This window comes from Lissotriton helveticus, chromosome 7 (genome assembly GCF_964261635.1).
Source record: "Lissotriton helveticus chromosome 7, aLisHel1.1, whole genome shotgun sequence".
Classification (NCBI taxonomy): domain Eukaryota; kingdom Metazoa; phylum Chordata; class Amphibia; order Caudata; family Salamandridae; genus Lissotriton; species Lissotriton helveticus.
The window spans coordinates 1,935,630,924-1,935,653,355 of record NC_136068.1 but is presented as its reverse complement, the minus strand read 5'-3'; the positions used below and the strand labels follow the sequence as shown (position 1 = coordinate 1,935,653,355).

The 22,432-nt window shown below is 47.0% G+C and overlaps 1 protein-coding gene across 1 annotated transcript in view; it reads left to right on the top strand.

Moving 5' to 3' along the window:
* The window catches only part of LOC144767890 (phospholipase A2 inhibitor and Ly6/PLAUR domain-containing protein-like), a 108,981-nt gene that overhangs the window by 61,317 nt on the left and 25,232 nt on the right, over positions 1–22,432 (top strand). The window contains exon 4 of the mRNA XM_078651240.1: positions 19,001–19,150. Within this exon, the coding sequence (XP_078507366.1) occupies positions 19,001–19,150 (150 nt within the window). The remainder of the gene's footprint in view (positions 1–19,000; positions 19,151–22,432) is intronic.

The window sequence follows — 22,432 nt, the reverse complement described above, 5'->3', positions numbered from 1 at the left end:
GGCATTTTACTCATTCTAAATGTGCTGCAGAGGGCTGCACACATTGAAAGGGGATTCAATGAGCAGATATATAAGCATTTCTCCTCATTAAACCTATTCTGGAGAGGCATTTTTTGGTGCTGCTCCAGGTTTACATTAATTTGTAAGTCGGGACAGTGTCAAATTCAATGGATGTTGAGTGGCAACAGCCACAGCAACCCCCCTGGAAGGCCTCCTTGATGTAAAGGAAGGCAAGGCAGAGCTTGTCTCTATATCGATGAGGCCATGCAAAGCCGCGCCTCATAGATATGATTGAGAGCCCTCTGCCACCAGAGAGTCATGCAGAGCCAGGCCTCATAGATATGATTGAGAGGCCTGTGCCACCAGAGAGTCATGCAGAGTCAGGCCTCATAGATATGATTGAGAGGCCTGTGCCACCAGAGAGTCATGCAGAGCCAGGCCTCATAGATATGATTGAGAGGCCTGTGCCACCAGAGAGCCATGCAAAGCCAGGCCTCATAGATATGATTGAGAGGCCTGTGCCCCCAGAGGGTCATGCAGAGCCAGGCCTCATAGATATGATTGAGAGGCCTGTGCCACCAGAGAGTCATGCAGAGCCAGGCCTCATAGATATGATTGAGAGGCCTGTGCCACCAGACAGTCATGCAGAGTGAGGTTCCGTAAAAATTATTACGATGTTCTGGGCATTGCCGAATATGGACAAGTTTGGTATCTACGAACCGCAAATGACGAGTTCGGCAAGTGTGCGAATTTTCGCTACACTACCTGCCAGGGTTCGTCTAATATTACGTGTTCTTCATCTGAACCCTCGGGTTCCATTTTAGATACGGCATCCATTTTGTTTCTTGCCCTCACGTAGTCAGCGAGCAGGTAACTGTTCGCCCCTTGACCCTCTAGTTCCCAAGCCTTGCGGAAGACGCATATTCCTTTCATGCGTCTTTATGGCCGGAGGAATGACACAGCAAAGGCAGATGGCTCAGCTTGAGGGTAATCTGGCCGTGCCGGCCTATTGTGACAGCCGTGCAGGAGATGGGATCCAACTCTTTGATCCTACGATCATGCTTCCGATATTACCCCCACACTCTTTTCTCTACACGTGTCTGACTTCCTTGCAGCTGCTCTTGTCTCTTCTTCTTTGGTATTTACAACTCTAATGGGTGTGCCTAATGGTGGGAAGATGTACTTTTACAGTTGGGAACCGGCATGGCTATTGTAATTATGTTCCGGGATTCTGAACACATGAAAGCGACCCTTTTGAAGTCTACTGTGGGAACCGGATTGTAATCTTTTGTCCACATGTTATGCAATGGCAACATTCTGTATAAAAGAGAGCGACCTACATATACAATTTGAAGCAGACTCTCAGAACCTACACACTGTTGTACTTCTTGTGACTTTTGCCTCCCTGCAGTAATAAACGCTGATCTTTGACGCCGAAGGAAGTATCCCGTGTCTCTGTAATTTGTGCGCCGAAACAGGTATCCCATGAAGGTTATAGGTGTTGTTCCCTGGCACCGCTGGTACTGTTAAAAGTCCAGTCCTTCAGTTGGCGCCCAACGTGGGGCGACTTCAGCGGTACCGGTCCAAAGCCTGATGATCGTGAGGAACTTCGTGTGAAATCTCCGAGGGAAGGTGCACCCCGCTTCATCGATCCTGTTGTCGAAATAAGTGGCCCGAAGTTTTTCCCTGCGAAGATTCCCGCCTCCTGACGGCTGCAACGGACCGATGCCCTGACTGTCGACCTGTCTTCGACGCCCGGCGCAGACCTTATGTACAAGCGAGACGACAGACGGGCCTTCCTGGTGACGCCATTGAAGTTCTGAGTTAAGTATTTTGTGGGTCGCTCCCAGTCCTTAGTGGTTGTTCTAGCTTTTTGAAAGCTTCGTTGTTAGCCTTTAAGGCTTTGTTGTAATAGCTCACTGAGCTTTGTGATAGCCTCCTCAGGCTTTGTTATTAGCTCTCCGAGCTTTGTAATAGCCTTAAGGCTTTGTTGTATTGCATGGTTCCATTGCATTTGTGGTTCTTAGTATTGGTTCTTAGTATTATTTGACAGTTGCAATTGCCAAAAACCGAGGGTTTTGACTTACACGAGGTTTAATTACTTCGGTAATCCTTGAAGTTTGATACTAGGTTAGTGTGCACGATGCCTAGCCATAGTGGTTTGTTTCATATTTTCAAATGTTGCGCAATGGATTCCCGGTTGGAGGACTCATGTCCGATACCTCCAGTTGGAACTCCGATACATGATCTTTATAGTCGACATGGGGTGGGTCCTATAATATATAATGATTACTGGGTCCGCTATACAAAGAAAGACGGTGACCTTAGATGGCCACCACATGGAACTTTTGAACTTTCGATTTTAGATAATCTTGAGGCTAAATTATTTTTAAAGAAAGCTAGGCCAGCTATGTTTGATTCCTTTCGGATATGGCGTAAAGAGGCCAAGCAGAAAGAAATCAAACAACTTAAAAAGGATCAAAAGCAAGGGTTTGTTCCGATAATGCAAGCTATAAAAGAATGTAGACAAGACAAAGAAGAAAAGGACATGGAAATCTCTACTAGATTGCATCACATGAAAATAGATAAATGTTACCCGGTTTTGCCGAATAAATTAGAAAAGAAAGAAGAAGATTTAAAGGAGGATTCCTTGTTATCATATTTGATGAAATCACCACCTCCTTACGTACAGGGTGCTACTGCTCCTGTAGCTCCTCCTGTAGCTCCCCCTGTTGTTCCTCTTGTTGCTCCAGCGGCTGCGGGCCAGCCCGTTGTTAATCCTACGTTTGTTCCACCACCTGTCCTTGTTCCTACTGCCCCTAAACCTGTACCTTCGCAGACTGTTGTTTCTGCTACTCCGACTACCTTGTCCGTCCCTACTATGCCTTCCTTCACCTCCAGTGTTGTTGCCCCTGTTTTTCTTTCTCCTTCTGTTCGTAAGCGTGTTCCTAACTCTGTTGCTACCCTTTATTCACCTCTTTCTGGTCCATTATTTTCGTCTAATTTATCTGAAACTCCTCAGAGACGGAGTCAGATCCCTAGTGGTAGGGAGAAAGAGACGTTAGTAACCATGGCACATAGGTGGATGAAACATCCTGCTAATTACACTCCACGTGTAGTCTTTGATACGTTTTCTCAGTTTAACGAGCCTACGCAAAGATTCGTGTTTGAGGAGATGTGTAACTTTTTGAGGGAAGAATGGTATAATGATGATGTAGATAATGTACCGTCCGACATAATTGAACTTCAGAGTCACTTTTCGAACGGTATGATTATAGGAGACGATGTACGACGTGCCGTGGAACGCTTATTAGCGTTCAGATCCACAGCACATTCTCGGGTGTCATTAGATGATACCACCGAGAATAGGAAAGCGGTTCCTGGTCAGTATCCTATGAGAGAGGTTCCGCCACTGTGGGTGCCTGGAGATCCGCAAGCTAACCCTGTGGTTCTACCGCATTTTCGAAGAGTGTGGATACATCTTCCATGGAAACGATCGGAAGTTTTGCAAGTAAAGCAATCCTTACCCGATCCGCGTAAAAATCCGGCTGGTTATTATAAGGAGTTATCACAACTGGTGGAAGCTTCTATTATGAACCTTGCCGATATCGACATGTTGTTTGGTAATGTTGTACCGCAACCAGTTTGGGCTAAAATTCGTCAAGCCAATCACGCAGTTGAATTAGGGGGTGATTGGGCTGCACTCCTAGCAGCTGATGCATTACAAGTTGGTGGGGCTAAGCCTGACCAGCTAATCTTGGATTTGCCTCAAAAGATAATTACACTCATGAAAACTCTCATGCCAGCGATGAAGGTGAACTGGGATAAGTTATCAGCTTGTAAGCAGAAGAAAGACGAGAGTGTCTCGGATTTCTTTACAAGGTTTGAGGAAGCGTTTGTTGACCACAGCGGCCAGGACATGGGCGCTGAGGGAGGCCAGCGGTTATTCGTTGACAAATTCGTGTCAAATTTGCTGCCTGAGCTATGCAACAAATTAAAGAATTCAGAGAGTGCGTGGGCAGTTTCAAACCCTGCGCAAATACTAGCAACGGCCCAGTATTATGAGAATAGGGAAAAGGAAGAAAGTGATCGTGTAGAGAAGAAAACGAAGGAACTCAAAACGAAGGTTTTGTTGCAGCAAGCATACCCTCCACGATCAAACCAAACTGATTCACAACAGCAGTATCGACCACGAGCACAGCCCGATAGGACACAGCCGCGCTCTGACAACTTTGATTACAGATCTTCACTTGGGTATAATCAGTGCGCATATTGTAGGAAAGAGGGACACCTAAAATATGATTGTCTTGCCTTACGGGACCGTCTAAATGGTGTGTCGACACGTGGAAACCGTGGTGGTGGTCCTCAACAGGCACCACGTGGTAGAGGTCGTGGTTCATCCCACAATCAGATTGATCGTCATCAAAATCAATCGGATGCGAATAATTATTTTGACCAGCGAAATATGGGGTCAGTTCGATCTGCACAGTATAATGTGGATGATTATTACGTAGAGCATGAGACTGTTGCAAATGACCATTACTAGGACAGCCAACGACAAAGAGAGGGAGTAGTGTCAGTTCCGGTCGATCAGAGTGGGCCTTACGTTGCAGTGGCTACATTGGGTGTAGTTGAGCCTTTTCTGTTAGACACTGGTGCGACGAAAAGTTCCATCATGCATTCGAAACTCCCTGGCGCACCTTTGTCTGGCTCAACAAACGTTTCCGTTGGATTCTCTGGCGCCCCTGTTAGTAACCCAGTCTCTAGTCCTTTACCCCTTATGATTGGACCTCGTGAGCTAACGGCTCCACTGATTCTATCTACAGGTTGTGGTGAGAATCTTTTGGGGCTGGATTTGTTGAAACGACTATATGCAACATTGTACTGTTCCCCAGAAGGAGTGGAGCTTACATTGGGACGGAGAGTGATCTCTCCCATGTATTTGTCGGTCGATAAATTCCCACCGGAATTGTGTTCCCTCCCTGCGTCCTTATGGGCCACAGGTCCCAATGATGTGGGCCTGTTAGACATTCCACCCTATGTAATTCAATTGAAACCAAATGCGCGATTACCGCGTTTACCTCAATATCGTATTTCTCTTGAGGGCGAACGAGCGCTGTTAGCAATCGTTCATGATCTCATTGGAAAAGGTGTTGTTGAAGAAACTCGTGGAAACGTGTGTAATAGTCCTGTATTGCCAATTCTGAAACGAACTGACCCCAGTAAACCTCCTGTGTATCGCTTCGTTATAGATTTGAGAGAGGTTAATAAAATAGTGGTTCCACAATTTCCTGTGGTCCCTGACATTACGGCCTTACTAACAATGATTCCGGCATCTGCCTCCTGGTTCACAGTGATCGATCTAAAGAATGCTTTCTTTAGCATCCCGATTGCAGAGGAAAGCAGAGACCTATTCGGATTCTCATTAGGTGGTCGCAGTTTTAGGCTAAAACGCGCTCCACAGGGCTACTGTGAGAGTCCGTCAATCTACAGCCAAGCACTTAAAGGTCAACTTGATGCCTTTGTTTTACCTAAAGGTGCAGCTTTGATTCAATACGTTGACGATCTTTTAGTGGCAGCTGATACAGAAGCTATTTGCAAAACGGCTACAGTATCATTATTGCATTATCTACATGACTTACATCACAAGGTATCGCCTTCAAATCTACAGTATTGTTGTCAAGAAGTTACCTATTTAGGTCACTTATTGTCAAGAGAAGGGAGAAGGTTGACCCCAGAGAGAATTGCAGCGATTTCCCGAATGACTGTGCCAAAAACCCAGAGAGATGTACGTGCCTTTTTAGGTATTACGTCCTACTGCAGACAATGGATTCCAAATTTTTCATTGTTGGCGAAACCATTGATAGAGATATCAATATAGGACTAGCTATGTTGTGTTAGAGGAGACTCAGAAGGTATATCTGTAGGCAAACCCTTAGGTTTGGACATGAAGCCCTCACACACCAACCTAGTTGGTGTCATGCTTCATCATCGGGCCCACCACAGTGACACCGAATGTGTCCCGGGTGTGCTGCGACTCCAGATTACTGAGGAGCAGGTATTCTTACTGAGTGTGCAGTGCTGGTGAGAATGGAGGTGAAAGGTTTAAAAGCTATCCAGGTGGTCCCAGTTCCCGAGGGTAAAGGTAAATTTAATACCTGGGCCCCTGTTAGCAAGATAAAAAGGCTGTGGACGTTGTGGAGTATATTAGGGGCTCCTACGTCCTTGTGGTCTACATGTTTCAGCCAGGCCTTTTGATTAAAACTGGCTTTCCTCAGGACCAAATGAGTATGTGTGAGTGAAAATAAACTATATTAAGTGAAAGTGTATGGTAAAAAAGTGTTGCACTCGCTAAGGTGCCGTACGTGTAAGAGGGGGATTCCCTCTGCTTTACTGTACATAAAACACAAAACAGTACAGACATACAAAGAGAGTCATTGAGAATGGTATTAACCAAAACACAACAATTGCCGGCTTCTGGTGTGCGTGAGCGACCTAGAGCGGCAAAGAACTTAGCCATGAGTGTGCCATGGCTATAGTGAACTATGGCGGTAAATTATTAAACGTAGTGGCAGTGGTGGGCTACACAGCGAAACAGGCATAGCGTGAGGTACAGGTAAGTGTAGTACATAATTCCTCACACTTGCTACTTGCTGTTAAAGCCTCATGGGTCACTTGGCAGGGAGGGAAAGGAGACCCTAAACATTTGTAGAGGATTACAGTTAGGATATCACCTGTGGAGAGAAATTGTTGCTTACCCAGAGCGTTGTGCAGAGATCAAGCTTACTCACGGTATTTCCGATCAGCGGTTCCTGCGACCTATCGTCCTGCTCCAGTGTCCCGAGTGAGCTTTGCCAGAGTCGGGTAAGGGCTTAAATAGCCGGTTTGATTGTTATCACCTGGAGAGGGGAGAGGGCGCGGTCGCGTTTTCTGTTTAGGGCGCAGGCGCTGGGAGCTAGCGGTTTTCACCTAGCGCATGCGCAATGTGAGGTTTCCAGCGCATGCGCGGTAGAGGTGAATGCGAGCGCTATGCAGTCGCGCATGCGCCATGGTACTGGGTTGGCAATGGTAGTGGCAAGTGCGCGCGGGTCCGTGCGCAACTGAAGGAAAAAGAAAAGAATAAAATAAAAGGCCCAAGTGGGTCCCTTATTATTTAAAAAGCAACAACAGGGATTACAAGGTATATATAGGTCAAGGAGGCAATTACAGAATAGGGACAGACCACGAGTCTGAGCGCAGACAGGGATACTGACCAATATCTTACATATGAGTTTTTTATCTCGCCAGAGCATTCCACGGGATGGAATCATTGAGCCCCTCTATATGGGTAGAAAGGCGATAAATCCAGCGTTGCTCTTTGGTGAGCAGGGTCTTCTCATCACAACTTGAAAGTGCGAATTGTTCGATCACCGTCCAGGTGAAATCATTCGGGGTGTGATTTTGCACGATGAAGTGCTGGGTCAGTTTGCTGATGTTTTTACCACAGCGCATGGTGCTTCTGTGTTCAGTCATCCTAGTTCTGACCTTCCTAGTCGTCATGCCAACGTATCTCAAGCCACAGCGACAGGTGATTAGGTATACTAGGTTAGATGAATTACAGTTTGTGAAATGTCGTTGTGTCCAGGTTTTCCCAACTTCCAACGACAATGTCTTTGAAGGGGTAGTCAGGTGGCAGACGCTACAGTTGTAACACGGTTGGTGGCCTGTTAGTTCTGGTAGGCCCCAGGTGTTTAAAATTGTCTGGCTGTTTTGGTGTGTTTTTCTAGGTCTCGTAGTGACCAGCTGATCCTTCAGATTTTGTGCCCTTTTGTATGCGAAGCGTGGGAGGTCCCAGTTCCTCGTGCCTGAATTGATGATTTTCCAATTTTTGCGAATTATACTGGAGACCTGATTGGAGGCGGTGTTATAGGTGGTCACACACGTCATGGTTGGTGTTTCTGGTGGTCTAACCACGGCCTCGAGAAGGGCCTCCCTATTCTGGTTGCGTGCTCGTTTACAGGATTTTGTGATGATTCTGGACGGGTAGCCACGATCTTCCAACTTGTGGACCAAGGCTTTGGACTGGTGTTTGAAGTCATGGAGGTTGCTGCAGTTCCGGCGAATACGGAGGAACTGGCCAAATGGCAGATTCTCCCTCAAAGGTCTGGGGTGGAAACTGTCAAAACGCAACAACGAGTTCCTGGAAGTTGGTTTGTAATGAGTCGTTGTGGTCAGACCCCCCTGATCAGCTTTTATGTTGCGGTCCAGGAACGCCAGTTCAGTAGAACTGCTAGTGCAGGTGAACTTCAGAAAGGGATCAAGACTATTGATCCAGGTGAGGAAATCTCTCAGTGTCTCCTCATTGCCTTCCCAGACAATGAGGATATCGTCAATGTATCGACGCCAGATTGTTATATTTGCTGAGTAGGGGTTCGTGGGGGCTTCGATGTTTGTCTGCTCAAAGTGGTGGACGTATAGCCCCGCCACGCTCGGCGCAAAGACACTGCCCATCGAGGTACCATTCGTTTGTAAGAAGAATGTGTCCTCGTATTGGAAATAATTCTCTTTTAATGCCAACGTGGCGCAATCCAAGATGAAATGACGGGGTGTGCGATGTTGCCAGTCAATCTCCATCAAGACATCATGGAGTACCTTCAGTGTGGCATCCTGAGGGAGGCTCGTATATAAGCTCTCCACGTCTAATCCCACCAGGAGGTGCTTGTCACTATCGAAACTGACATCCTTAATGATGTTAAGGAGGTGCTTCGTGTCTTTGACGTAGGATGGAGTTTTTTGAACCAATGGGTTGAGGTAGTGATCACAGAACCGCGATAGCGGTTCTAGGAGGGACTTTATCCCAGACACTATGGGTCTGCCCGGAGGTGGGGTGACCCCTTTGTGCACCTTGGGCATGATGTAAAAGTAAGGTACTTTTGCATCACGTGTGTTAAGATATTCAGCTTCTTGTTTTGAGATGTATTCCGCGTCAGAAGCCTCCTGTACTAGTTCTGTGATTTTTTTCTGTAGATCTTTGGATGGGTCTCTCAGTAATTTCTTATAGTTACGAGTGTCACTTAATAGCCTGCGGCATTCGGTGTCGTAGTCGATCTTGTTCATGATGACTATCCCTCCACCTTTATCTGCTGGTTTGATGATGCGGGTAGGGTCATTTTGGAGTTTTTTGATGATTTCCCTCTCCTGAAATGACAGATTGTTGAAATGGTTTTTGGGTTGTAATTTCTCAACTTCTGAGTATACTGCCAATTCGAAAGTACTGATCTCTACTGGCACGGTAGCCGGTGGTGGAGTGAAGTTGGATTTAAGTTTCAGCCCTGTTTCATTAGTGTTTTCTGAGTCAAGGGGTTTCTCCTTGTTTTCGAAGAACGCTTTTAGCTTGAGTTTTCTAAAAAACTCGGCCAGCTCGACATGGAGTTTGAAAGTATCTAGTCTGATGGTCGGGACGAATGACAGTCCTTTATTCAGGACATTGGTTTCTTCATTGGTGAGGGGTACGTCGGCGAGGTTGAATACCAGGGTGCCGGTATTGGTTGGTTCGGCTACTTGCTGGGGCCCGCTTGCTCTTTGGCTTTGTTCCTGGTGTTGGCACTGACCGGGTCCTCTTCTGTGGACCACTGTGCTGGTTGAGGCGCCCACTGTACTTGCTGTGGTGGATTCCTTCTCTTGCCGCGGGGTCTGCGGCCTTGGCCTAAAAAAGGATACCGTTGATTTGGGTTGTTCTGGTAGTATGGTACCTGGCCAGGCGGAAATAAAGGTGGATATCCATAATATGGAGGCATTGGGCCGAATGGCGGAGGCCCGAAGTTTTGGAATTGCGGGGGGCCTTGCCATAGTTGTGCTTGTTGTTTACCTCCACGGCCTCTCCCTCTGGCTTTGTAGGATCCATTACTGGAGCCGCTAGAGATTGAACTAGTATCACCTGAGCTGTCCGTGTTCTGGCCTCTTGTGGGTGCAGTATACGTGTCATCAGCATAGGGATAGGTTTTTAGATAGCTAAAGTTTTTTAGATCCTTTTCGAATTTCTTTATCTTGGTTTGGGTTAGGTATTCTTTGTAATCGTTCATCTCCCGATTTTGATCTTCCAATTTCTTCTTGTATCCTGTCAGAGTGGTTTTGAAATGGGTCTCAGTCGCCTGGATCTCTATCATCACTGCGTCTGAAAGGCGTTTGGCAGTTTTTATTATTAAGATGAGCCAGTCCCTGGTGCAATGCCAGGCTATCTGAGCCCAGTCTTTCCTGAAGGTGACATCGTCAAGGAATATTCTAGGAGCGTTAGTGACCAGTAAGCCTTTAGGCGCTGTGTTGGTCCTCAGGTATTGTGCGAGGATAACGCCATGCAAAATAGTGCGTATCCTGTTACGCTTTTTCTCAGTGAGAGTGTCCCAATCTGTAGTTTGCGCTACTGTTGTTGCTGTGTTAAAATCTGCCAAGAGTGTGGGGTCATCGAGGATCTCAGTGACGTCATCCTCGGTGAATGTTAGGCCTGTGTTTTGTGCCATCTTGCATCAGTTAGGTATCTCTCGCAGCTGATAGCCCTTACGTGCAAGGATGTCCCATCCCCAGTACCTTGGACTGAAGAATGTCAGAAAAGTTTTTCGGAATTACGTGATGCGTTGTGTTCGGCTCCTGTGTTGGGCACTCCTGACTACAGTAAGCCGTTTACACTATACGTTCACGAGAGGGATGGTTGTGCGTTGAGTGTTCTGACACAACCTTTTGGCGGCAAGCAACGCCCATGCGCCTATTTTTCTTCGACTTTAGACCCAGTAGCAAGAGCCTTGCCAAGTTGTTTAAGGGCAACAGCGGCAGCTGCGGCGTCCATTCGACAGTCCGCAGGTCTAGTCATGGATAATATGCTTACGGTAATGGTTCCGCATGCAGTTGACACTCTATTGAATCGAACGAAAACTCAACATCTGACAAGCGCAAGATTGTCTGGATATGAGTTGACGTTGCTGGCCAGTCATATACGGATAAAACGATGTAATGTGTTGAATCCAGCAACATTGCTGCCGATCGACACTGAATTAAGTGGTGAAGCAGTACATGACTGCTATCTCAGAACTGAAGAGGAAACTAAGGGTCGTATTGACCTAAAAGATACTCCATTGACAGATCCCGATGGTACTTTGTATGTGGATGGTTCTTGTTTCAAGTTGCCGAACGGTGATGTGACAACTGCGTATGCTGTAGTAACATTGAAAACGATTGTAGAAAGCGCAAGATTAAGTCAGAAATCAGCTCAGGCTGCCGAGTTAGTCGCCTTGACAAGAGCGTGTGTGTTGTCTAAAGATAAACGGGTGAATGTGTTTACAGATAGTCAGTATACGTCAGAAAGTAACGGACGATGTGGGTCGTGGTAATGCGTTTGCGGATGAAACGGCTAAAGAGACGGCTAAAGATTTGACAAACAGAATGTATGTTACGAGCTCAGTGAGATGGCCAACAGAGACTGGTATGTGTGAAGACACATTTGAAAGTGTGAAAGGAATACAGAATGAAGCCACTGAGACGGAAAGGGCAAAATGGAGAGAGAGCACGGGAAGATTGGATGAGAATGGATTGATTTATCAGAGAAGCAGAGATGGATGTTACCGGATGCATATGTGCTCGCTGTTGTTACAATGGCTCATGGTATGGCGCACATCAACACGAAAGGTATATGCAAGTTGTTGTCTCATGTATGGAAGAATGATGGGATTACTAAGTGCGCCGAGAGAGTGGTTAAGAATTGTATGGTGTGTTTGATGCACAATCCTGGTAAAGGCACCCCCACTCCACCTGGCCATTTTGCCCCTCCTACGTACCCTTTCGAAGTTATTCAGTTGGACTTTATCCACATGGACCGATGTAATAACTTGAAGTATGTGTTGGTTGTGGTGTGTGCATTCTCTAGGTGGATTGAGGCCTACCCCCTTAAGGATAATACGGCCTTATCCACGGCAAAAATTTTGCTCAAAGAGTATTTTCCCCGCTACGGAATGCCTCGGGTCGTATGGTCGGACAACGGAAGTGAGTTTGTTGGGAGTGTGATGAAGAGTGTGTGTCGCGGTTTAGGGATTGTACAAAAATTTCATAGTGCAAATCATCCACAATCAGCAGGATTGGTGGAAGGATATAATGGCACTTTAAAACTGAAATTGGCTAAAATTCAGGCAACAACTGGTTTATCATGGCCCGACGCTTTGCCTCTGGCTCTCCTGTCGACCAGGGCAACTGTACACTCTCGAGTAGGGCTCAGCCCATATGAGATTGTGTTCGGCCGTCCTGCTAATGTATGGGGAGTCCCAAGACCAAAGGAATTTGACAGAATTGAATACCCTATGTTGATTGATTATCTCTATGATCTGACTGCTAAATTGAGTTTGATTCATCAACAGGTCTTTGAGTCTCTGCCGTCACAAACAGAGGGTCCTGGTCATCGACTTCAACCAGGGGACTGGGTCCTTGTTAGAAACTACGGACGAAAACGAAACCTAGAACCAAGATTTGTGGGCCCGTTTCAAGTACAGCTGGCTACGAGGACGGCGGTTCGATTACACGGACGTCGGAACTGGGTACATGCTACCCACACGAAGCGAGTCCCGCTTCCTCTGCCGTCGGACACCTGGATGAGAAGAGGTCTTTCTTCATCTGAGACCGACACTCCACCACGTTTCGTTCCATTCAGCGAAGCTCGGCTTGTATCTGACACCGTTGCTGACTCCTCTCAAACAATTTCCTCCACGTCAACCTTGGAAAATTCGACTGTTGAACAATTGCCTGAACAATTGAACACTCCTTTGCCGTCCAATCCATTGTTTGAAGATCAGACTCGCCCTGGAAGTAGCCGATATTTTCTTCGTCCACGAACAAGCCATAAATAAAAAGATCTTTTTGTTTATAGGTTCTACATTGCTCTAAAAACAGTGGACATTATATATTGTGTATCTTTTTCTTTTTTCGTACAGCCAAGAACATTATTTAGTTAGAACCTACCATCCAGGTTGACCGTAAGGCCGTGCGGGTACTTCCTTCTGTTTAGCAGCTATCGACACAAGGTTGGTTTCTATTATCAATTTCTGGGAACTCCTGGGAATTGATAACCGCTACTCAGAACGAAGTGCGTCAAGAACGTCGCGGACGGTCGTTAGGGGATGGAATCATCATTGTCTGAGCTGTCGAAAAGAGAAGAAATGTTGGCGCAAAGATCTACATTGCGGAAAATATGTCATACAAAATGGGTTTTCTCACAAGTAATCATACTGTTTCTCACCATATCTATGCTATTGGTAGGAGGAATATATTATGGGTCTCAGTTCTTATTGTCTTCTGCTACACCTACTCTTCCATCTCATGATCAATATTTCGTTTCTACTGTTTCTCCACATTCCTTTTATCCTCTGCCTCAACACGAACAAATCAGACGTGCAGAATTCAGAAACAACTCTTTTATCCAACTCCTGCATCAGCATCAGTTAGTGGTAAACACTACCAATTGTTGGGTGTGTGGGTTAATGCCACATACCATGGATAAAGGTATTCCGTACTTAGTTCTGCCTTATAGTGCACAAGGGTCAGCTCGAGCATTACAAACTATGTTCCGTAGCGCACTAGATTCCTACCCCCATCGAGAACCACGCTCAGCAAACTCTGGTCCTGGCCCGTACCACAAGACTCTGGCGAGAGCTATTGCAGACTTAGATAGAGATATTTTTGACGCATCGCTCATCCCAGAGGACGAGGTGCGAGCATATAAGGAACTGAGTGAAGCTGAGTACAGCTTATCAGTGGGTGAGAGGCAGCTTAAAAGCTCGCCACCGATATGGATTGTACCTCACCTTGGTAATTTCTGCTTGAAAGGTCTTGGTCGAAATCCGAGAGCTCAGTTTGGGGAGAGTGCTTGTACCGAGACGTATGTCTTACCGACGCTCTCTTCCCCTGTCTTCCTGCCTGCCAAGGGTACTTACTTTGTATGTTATGATCGAGCCTATACGTGGTTACCTCATGACTTCTCGGGTACCTGCTATATTGCGAATCTTTTGCCTCCCACTTTCACTGTGGCCTCTGATTATCACAGAAATAGAATTGTAAGAGGTGTGATTAGCAAAGAAGATACTTCCGGACAAGAAGCTGGAGACTTCTTTAAGGGTTTTCTACCGTTCTGGGGACCAATGGTTAATAGCAGGAACCTGAGACAGTTAACTCGTGTAGTAGAATCAACTGCCAACATAACTGCAAATGCCCTTGGTAATTTGACAGCCGAACTCCAGGCGGATAGACTAATGACGTTGCAGAACCGTATGGTTCTAGATATCGTTCTAGCAGATAGAGGTGGGGTTTGTAAAGTCATCCATTCGAGCTGCTGCATATTCATACCTGATAACGCTCCAACGGTTTATCAAGCCATCTCTAAGTTGCACAAAATTTCGGAGTCCATACACGTGGACGAAGGAAATTGGACGCTTCTAGGATGGTTTTGGGGTCTGATATCGACTTGGGGTTGGAAGATTCTGATGATCATAGGGGTTGTTGTGACATTTCTGTTCTCATGTTGTCTTTGTGTGCAATGTGGTCCTGCCTTATGTAGCCTTTGTGCTACGACGTGTATAAGACAGCCCGTTGTCACCAAAGAGGCATTGAAGGATAGAATAATGTATCAACAACATCTGAATGATCTGATAAGTATCGAAATCGATTATGATTCCGACTAGTGCTTGCCTACATGAGGGCAAAAGGACCGTCTGAGGTTCCGTAAAAATTATTACGATGTTCTGGGCATTGCCGAATATGGACAAGTTTGGTATCTACGAACCGCAAATGACGAGTTCGGCAAGTGTGCGAATTTTCGCTACACTACCTGCCAGGGTTCGTCTAATATTACGTGTTCTTCATCTGAACCCTCGGGTTCCATTTTAGATACGGCATCCATTTTGTTTCTTGCCCTCACGTAGTCAGCGAGCAGGTAACTGTTCGCCCCTTGACCCTCTAGTTCCCAAGCCTTGCGGAAGACGCATATTCCTTTCATGCGTCTTTATGGCCGGAGGAATGACACAGCAAAGGCAGATGGCTCAGCTTGAGGGTAATCTGGCCGTGCCGGCCTATTGTGACAGCCGTGCAGGAGATGGGATCCAACTCTTTGATCCTACGATCATGCTTCCGATATTACCCCCACACTCTTTTCTCTACACGTGTCTGACTTCCTTGCAGCTGCTCTTGTCTCTTCTTCTTTGGTATTTACAACTCTAATGGGTGTGCCTAATGGTGGGAAGATGTACTTTTACAGTTGGGAACCGGCATGGCTATTGTAATTATGTTCCGGGATTCTGAACACATGAAAGCGACCCTTTTGAAGTCTACTGTGGGAACCGGATTGTAATCTTTTGTCCACATGTTATGCAATGGCAACATTCTGTATAAAAGAGAGCGACCTACATATACAATTTGAAGCAGACTCTCAGAACCTACACACTGTTGTACTTCTTGTGACTTTTGCCTCCCTGCAGTAATAAACGCTGATCTTTGACGCCGAAGGAAGTATCCCGTGTCTCTGTAATTTGTGCGCCGAAACAGGTATCCCATGAAGGTTATAGGTGTTGTTCCCTGGCACCGCTGGTACTGTTAAAAGTCCAGTCCTTCAAGAGCCAGGCCTTATAGATATGATTGAGAGGCCTGTGCCACCAGAGAGTCATGCAGAGCCAGGCCTCATAGATATGATTGAGAGGCCTGTGCCACCAGAGAGCCATGCAAAGCCACGCCTCATAGATATAATTGTGAGGCCTGGGCCACCAGAGAGTCATGCAGAGCCACGCCTCATAGATATGATTGAGAGGCCTGTGCCACCAGAGAGTCATGCAGAGCCAGGCCTCATAGATATGATTGAGAGGCCTGTGCCACCAGAGAGTCATGCAGAGCCAGGCCTCATAGATATGATTGAGAGGCCTGTGCCACCAGACAGTCATGCAGAGCCAGGCCTCATAGATATGATTGAGAGGCCTGTGCCACCAGAGAGTCATGCAGAGCCAGGCCTCATAGATATGATTGAGAGGCTTGTGCCACCAGAGAGTCATGCAGAGCCAGGCCTCATAGATATGATTGAGAGGCCTATGCCCCCAGAGGGTCATGCAAAGCCACGCCTCATAGATATGATTGAGAGGACTGTGCCACCAGAGAGTCATGCAGAGCCAGGCCTCATAGATGTGATTGAGAGGCCTGTGCCACCAGAGAGTCATGCAGAGCCAAGCCTCATAGATATGATTGAGAGGCATGTGCCACCAGAGAGTCATGCAAAGCCAGGCCTCATAGATATGATTGAGAGGCCTGTGCCACCAGAGAGTCATGCAGAGCCAGGCCTCATAGATATGATTGAGAGGCCTGTGCCACCAGAGAGTCATGCAGAGCCAGGCCTCATAGATATGATTGAGAGGCCTGTGCCCCCAGAGGGTCATGCAAAGCCAGGCCTCATAGATATGATTGAGAGGCCTGTGCCACCAGAGAGTCATGTAGAGCCAGGCCTCATAGATATGATTGAGAGGCCTGTGCCACCAGAGAGTCATGCAGAGCCAGGCCTCATAGATATGATTGAGAGGCCTGTGATGATTGAGAGGCCTGTGCCACCAGAGAGTCATGCAGAGCCAGGCCTCATAGATATGATTGAGAGGCCTGTGCCACCAGAGAGTCATGCAGAGCCAGGCCTCATAGATATGATTGAGAGGCCCGTGCCACCAGAGAGTCATGCAGAGCCAGGCCTCATAGATATGATTGAGAGGCCTGTGCCACCAGAGAGCCATGCAGAGCCACGCCTCATAGATATGATTGAGAGGCCTGTGCCACCAGAGAGTCATGCAGAGCCAGGCCTCATAGATATGATTGAGAGGCCTGTGCCCCCAGAGGGTCATGCAAAGCCAGGCCTCATAGATATGATTGAGAGGCCTGTGCCACCAGAGAGCCATGCAGAGCCACGCCTCATAGATATGATTGAGAGGCCTGTGCCACCAGAGAGTCATGCAGAGCCAGGCCTCATAGATATGATTGAGAGGCCTATGCCCCCAGAGGGTCATGCAAAGCCACGCCTCATAGATATGATTGAGAGGACTGTGCCACCAGAGAGTCATGCAGAGCCAGGCCTCATAGATATGATTGAGAGGCCTGTGCCACCAGAGAGTCATGCAGAGCCAGGCCTCATAGATATGATTGAGAGGCCTGTGCCACCAGAGAGTCATGCAGAGCCATGCCTCATAGATATGATAGAGAGGCCTGTGCCACCAGAGAGTCATGCAGAGCCACACCTCATAGATATGATTGAGAGGCCTGTTCCACCAGAGAGTCATGCAGAGCCAGGCCTCATAGATATGATTGAGAGGCCTGTGCCACCAGAGAGTCATGCAGAGCCAGGCCTCATAGATATGATTGAGAGGCCTGCGCCACCAGAGAGTCATGCAGAGCCAGGCCTCATAGATATGATTGAGAGGCCTGTGCCACCAGAGAGTCATGCAGAGCCAGGCCTCATAGATATGATTGAGAGGCCTGTGCCACCAGAGAGTCATGCAGAGCCAGGCCTCATAGATATGATTGAGAGGCCTGTGCCACCAGAGAGTCATGCAGAGCCAGGCCTCATAGATATGATTGAGAGGCCTGTGCCACCAGAGAGTCATGCAGAGCCACGCCTCATAGATATGATTGAGAGGCCTGTGCCACCAGAGAGTCATGCAGAGCCAGGTCTCATAGATATGATTGAGAGGCCTGTGCCACCAGAGAGTCATGCAGAGCCAGGCCTCATAGATATGATTGAGAGGCCTGTGCCACCAGAGAGTCATGCAAAGCCAGGCCTCATAGATATGATTGAGAGGCCTGTGCCACCAGAGAGTCATGCAGAGCCAGGCCTCATAGATATGATTGAGAGGCCTGTGCCACCAGAGAGTCATGCAGAGCCAGGCCTCATAGATATGATTGAGAGGCCTGTGCCCCCAGAGGGTCATGCAAAGCCAGGCCTCATAGATATGATTGAGAGGCCTGTGCCCCCAGAGGGTCATGCAAAGCCAGGCCTCATAGATATGATTGAGAGGCCTGTGCCCCCAGAGGGTCATGCAGAGCCAGGCCTCATAGATATGATTGAGAGGCCTGTGCCCCCAGAGGGTCATGCAGAGCCAGGCCTCATAGATATGATTGAGAGGCCTGTGCCACCAGAGAGTCATGCAGAGCCACACCTCATAGATATGATTGAGAGGCCTGTGCCCCCAGAGGGTCATGCAAAGCCAGGCCTCATAGATATGATTGAGAGGCCTGTGCCCCCAGAGGGTCATGCAGAGCCGCGCCTCATAGATATGATTGAGAGGCCTGTGCCGGTACAAAAGGGGGTGGTGATGGACGGAGCATCTGAATCAATCAAACACTCACCCCCAGTCAAAAGATCTGGGTTTAATCCATCACCGTTCTTTAGCCCACTCTGCCACCCCAGTTCAGACATGGCTATATGCAAATCAGTCTGACCCTGTGCCTCATGGGAACAGTCCAGCCCGAACTGCCAAGCCATGCCTTCCCTGGACCGGAAACAAGCTTCGAGGACCGGTTTCTGGCATTTCAGCCGTCGTCAGCCCGGCTTGCTTGAATCCAGTGGCAAAGTGAGCAAGGGACTCACGTCTGAGCATACCCTGCCACAATTATGGTGGCCAAAAGCGGTACAAAAGGGGGTGGTGATGGACGGAGGCCTGTGCCAGCAGAGAGTCACGATGAGATACGCTGCGGCGGTGCTGGACTCTGGTAAATGAGGGACACAATGTACAGGTCCAGGGAGATACCAAAACACACTCTATTCTACAGCAGTCAATGGAAAACAATTCTATTACGGGCAACAATTAAGTCAATACATTCTGTGCATCATGAGTTGAACATAACATTTGTTTTATTTTCATACAAAGTGTGGTGTTTAATGCTACTGTTGTTAGGGTGGGAGAATGTAGCCATGACTTAGCACCCCATTTCTGAACACATTAGGCTTCTCAATTTCTGTTCTGTGTTATTTCAGTGCCTGCTCTGGATAGGACCCCCAATGGCTATAAATGTGACGAGTGTTTTACCGACCAGTCCTCGGACTCCTGCATACCGACTGGAGAAGTTCAGTGCACCGGGGAGCAGAACACTTGCCACAGCTTCTCCGGAAAAGTAATGATACCTGGTGAGATAAACTCATTTTTCTAATATGAGTTATTTATCCCACTCTACCAATCTTCTTGATTTCTGATCCTTTCTTTCAAACTAAATGATTTCCAAGCTAAGTCATTTCCCTTTTTTTCTTAGAATCCGCCGGAATATCTTCTGTGAGCTCGGTTCCATCAAATTCAAAGTAGAAATCATGTCCCATTCACCAAATATACCCTGATGATGTGGTATTTGTATAACAAAAACCTAGGCAAAAAAGCAATGGCGTTCTGTGCAGGGTCGGAGGCAAACTAAACCAAAACTAAGATTTAGAATGACCAGAGTGTTTGCAAAATGGACTCAAGGATCCTTGAGGCCAGATCTACAGTTGGATTTCATTGCATTATGCATGGTGTTGCAAGGGCAGAGGAATCCTTAAGTCAGATTCACCAAGGAACGTAAGGCCACCTTGCATGGCCCTGCACTGCTTGGTAAATCCGGAGTGATGCAAGTCACTGTCTTGCTCTACTCTGCCCTAGGGAGGCGTTCCTTGTGCCGAGCATGGATGTTTCAACGCATCCACCCAGGGATTGTGGTTCATTCTTCAATATACCAAGCCGGGTAAACCCGGGAATGCTTCGAATGTGTACAGCTTTCCGTTGCAGGCACAATAAGAACAAATATCGTTATTTTTCCTCATTATTTCCTCTTTCCACGTGTGTTCCATTCTGCAGCAAACTTACAAACAGATAACACCAACAAAGGTGTCCCCTCCTTCACAAAAACAATCCTACCTTCAACGCAGGCACTCTTGCACCATGAAGCAAGTGTGACTGCTCTGCACAGCATCAAAGAGTTTGATAACTCTGACCCTTGGAATGTGAGTTTCTCAGTATCCAGATAGCTGCTGCTGCCCTGTACTACAACCAGGTCGTCAAGCTCATTTTCAGCCTGATAAAGACAATGCACTCAGCTGCTAAAGTGTCTAAGGGATATGGCTACCCCGGGGAACATCGTTTACAACGAAACTTTTACCCCGCACTACCATTACAACGCAGGAATTACAACGAAAGTCGTTACAACGACTTTCGCTGGCGGGCGCTGTTGGATAGGAAATAGTTTAATTTTCTATCCAACACCTTCCCTACTATCCACGGGGACTGGAGTTGGAATAGAAAATTAAACTATTTCACTATCCAGCGCCCCCCAATGCAAGTCGTTGTTACGACTTGCGTTGTAATCCCCGCGTTGTAAAGGCATGCGTGGTAAAAGCATGCGTTGAAACGACATACATCCGGCTACCCCTGCCTTAGAATTACACACACACCCCACAGCAGTCAGTGTTGCTCCTCCGACGCGTGTGTGCTGCAGATCTCACGTTAAGTAAGCCGCCTGCTGTATGGTGAACGTTCAGTTCCTACTGCCAGAAGGCCACCAATTGTTACAGTCTAATTGAGTAAAATCCAAATAACATGGAGTGACAAAGCACAACAGCACTATGTGTATCTATTGATGAAAGATTCTAAGGTATGACTGAACAGAGTCAGTCGAAAGGGCAGCCTTGGGCACTCATTTCCAATCAGTCAATCAATCTTTATCAAGTTTACATGTTAAACCATCAACATATAATAGGTACAGTTATTGCTTCCAAAAAATAAAATAGATAAATCGTAAAATGAAAATAAAACATACAACCAATTCATAAGATGAGAGGACATTTCCTAACTCGCACAACAGTATTTACAAAACTCAGTCCAAAATTAGATATGGGCCATTTAGGGTGTACCACCATAAAAATATATAGTGTTCCACGTTAAATAGGGGAAAATAAAGTGATAAACAAATCCAACTGAATGCCCCCTCCAGATAGAATCATAGCTTGGTCACAGGCTGTTTGATTAGAAATGTCACAGCCTTCCCTGCAGCCAGAGTGATCGCTCTTAGTTCCCCTTTCAGTTCTGTTTTTGAAAGGCTGGCACTACTTGTGCCTTCTTCAGAGTGCCAACTCAAACCTAGGAGAATATGCAAAGTTCTAATCAAAGCATAATAGAGGGAGAGACAAATAAACAAAGTGTAATCTTTTCAGACTGGTTTCAGGTTTGGCCAAGATAGACTCTATTGGTTGTACCTCAAAATAAGGTCGACCCACCTATTTGTGGCAGATGAACCTGGAGGTCCGGCGAGCATCCTTTGAAATCAGGGCAGTTGTTGGCAATCAGCGTAGACTCACACAATAAACAGCGGCAGAAATACATTTACTATTATATATATTACGCACATATCTCTTATACGACTTGACCCTAATTTAGAGGCAAATCTAAGTCTAGTGCAGGTGAGTTTTAGTCTGCTGGTTCCTAAGAATGAATTGGGGTTTCTAATGTCCAGAGCCTTCGAATAGAATTCTCAGGTTACAAAAGGTATTACCTTTGGGTATCCATAACCTTTAATGGAACAGTGTTGTGTTTGGATACTCCACCTTAAATCATTGTGAATGTTTTATTAAGGATCACCTTTAAATGGAAGCTTTCCATACAGACCATAGACGAAGCCAGGAGCAATTGCAAGCCAGTCGCTGTAAGTGCAATGAGAACGGCATCATCTGAGTACAGAAGAGAAAGAATTGGAACGGTAATACCGGTATTTGTGAAGCGCGAACCACTCACCCCTAAGGGTCTGAAGACGCTGGAGGGGTCAAGTCTAAAGAAGTGGTCAGTAGGGTCTGTTCAAAGGTTTTTATATAGATATGGCCTTTACCGTCCAGAACGGCATCCAGCACTACTTTCCAATCCTCTCCCAATGTGATATGGGATTTTCAGAGTTCAGTGATGGGGCAGTTGAGGTGGGGGAGAATGGCGAACATGTCACTGCTAGGAGCGTAGAGAGAGCCCACGCTGGACACCATAGTGCGAGTCCAGAGCTTGGCAAACACATAGTGTCCCTCATCGTCTGACCAGTTTTCTAGAACACTTCATGGAAGGGATTTGTGAATGAGAACAGCCACCCTACATTTGTTGGAGCTGGGCATGGTGTCGCTGAGTACGGTAGGGTCATGACTGGCTGATGTCCGGCAGCTTTAGAGGACTCGACCCACCCAGTCCAGTGAGTTTCTCTGCCTCCCTTGCTGAAAGGTGTGTCTCTTGGAAAAGGGCTAGAGATCAGGTAAGATAGGACCTTTTCCTATTTAATATGAGAGCAGCACATCCACTTTGAGTGTGGTTAACCCCTTCGCTGCTGGCCCGTTTCCGCTGCTGTGCGGTAAACAAACGAACAGGGCGGGGCCGTGACGAACCCCAGCCGGCATCCGCACACGAGCACCGCG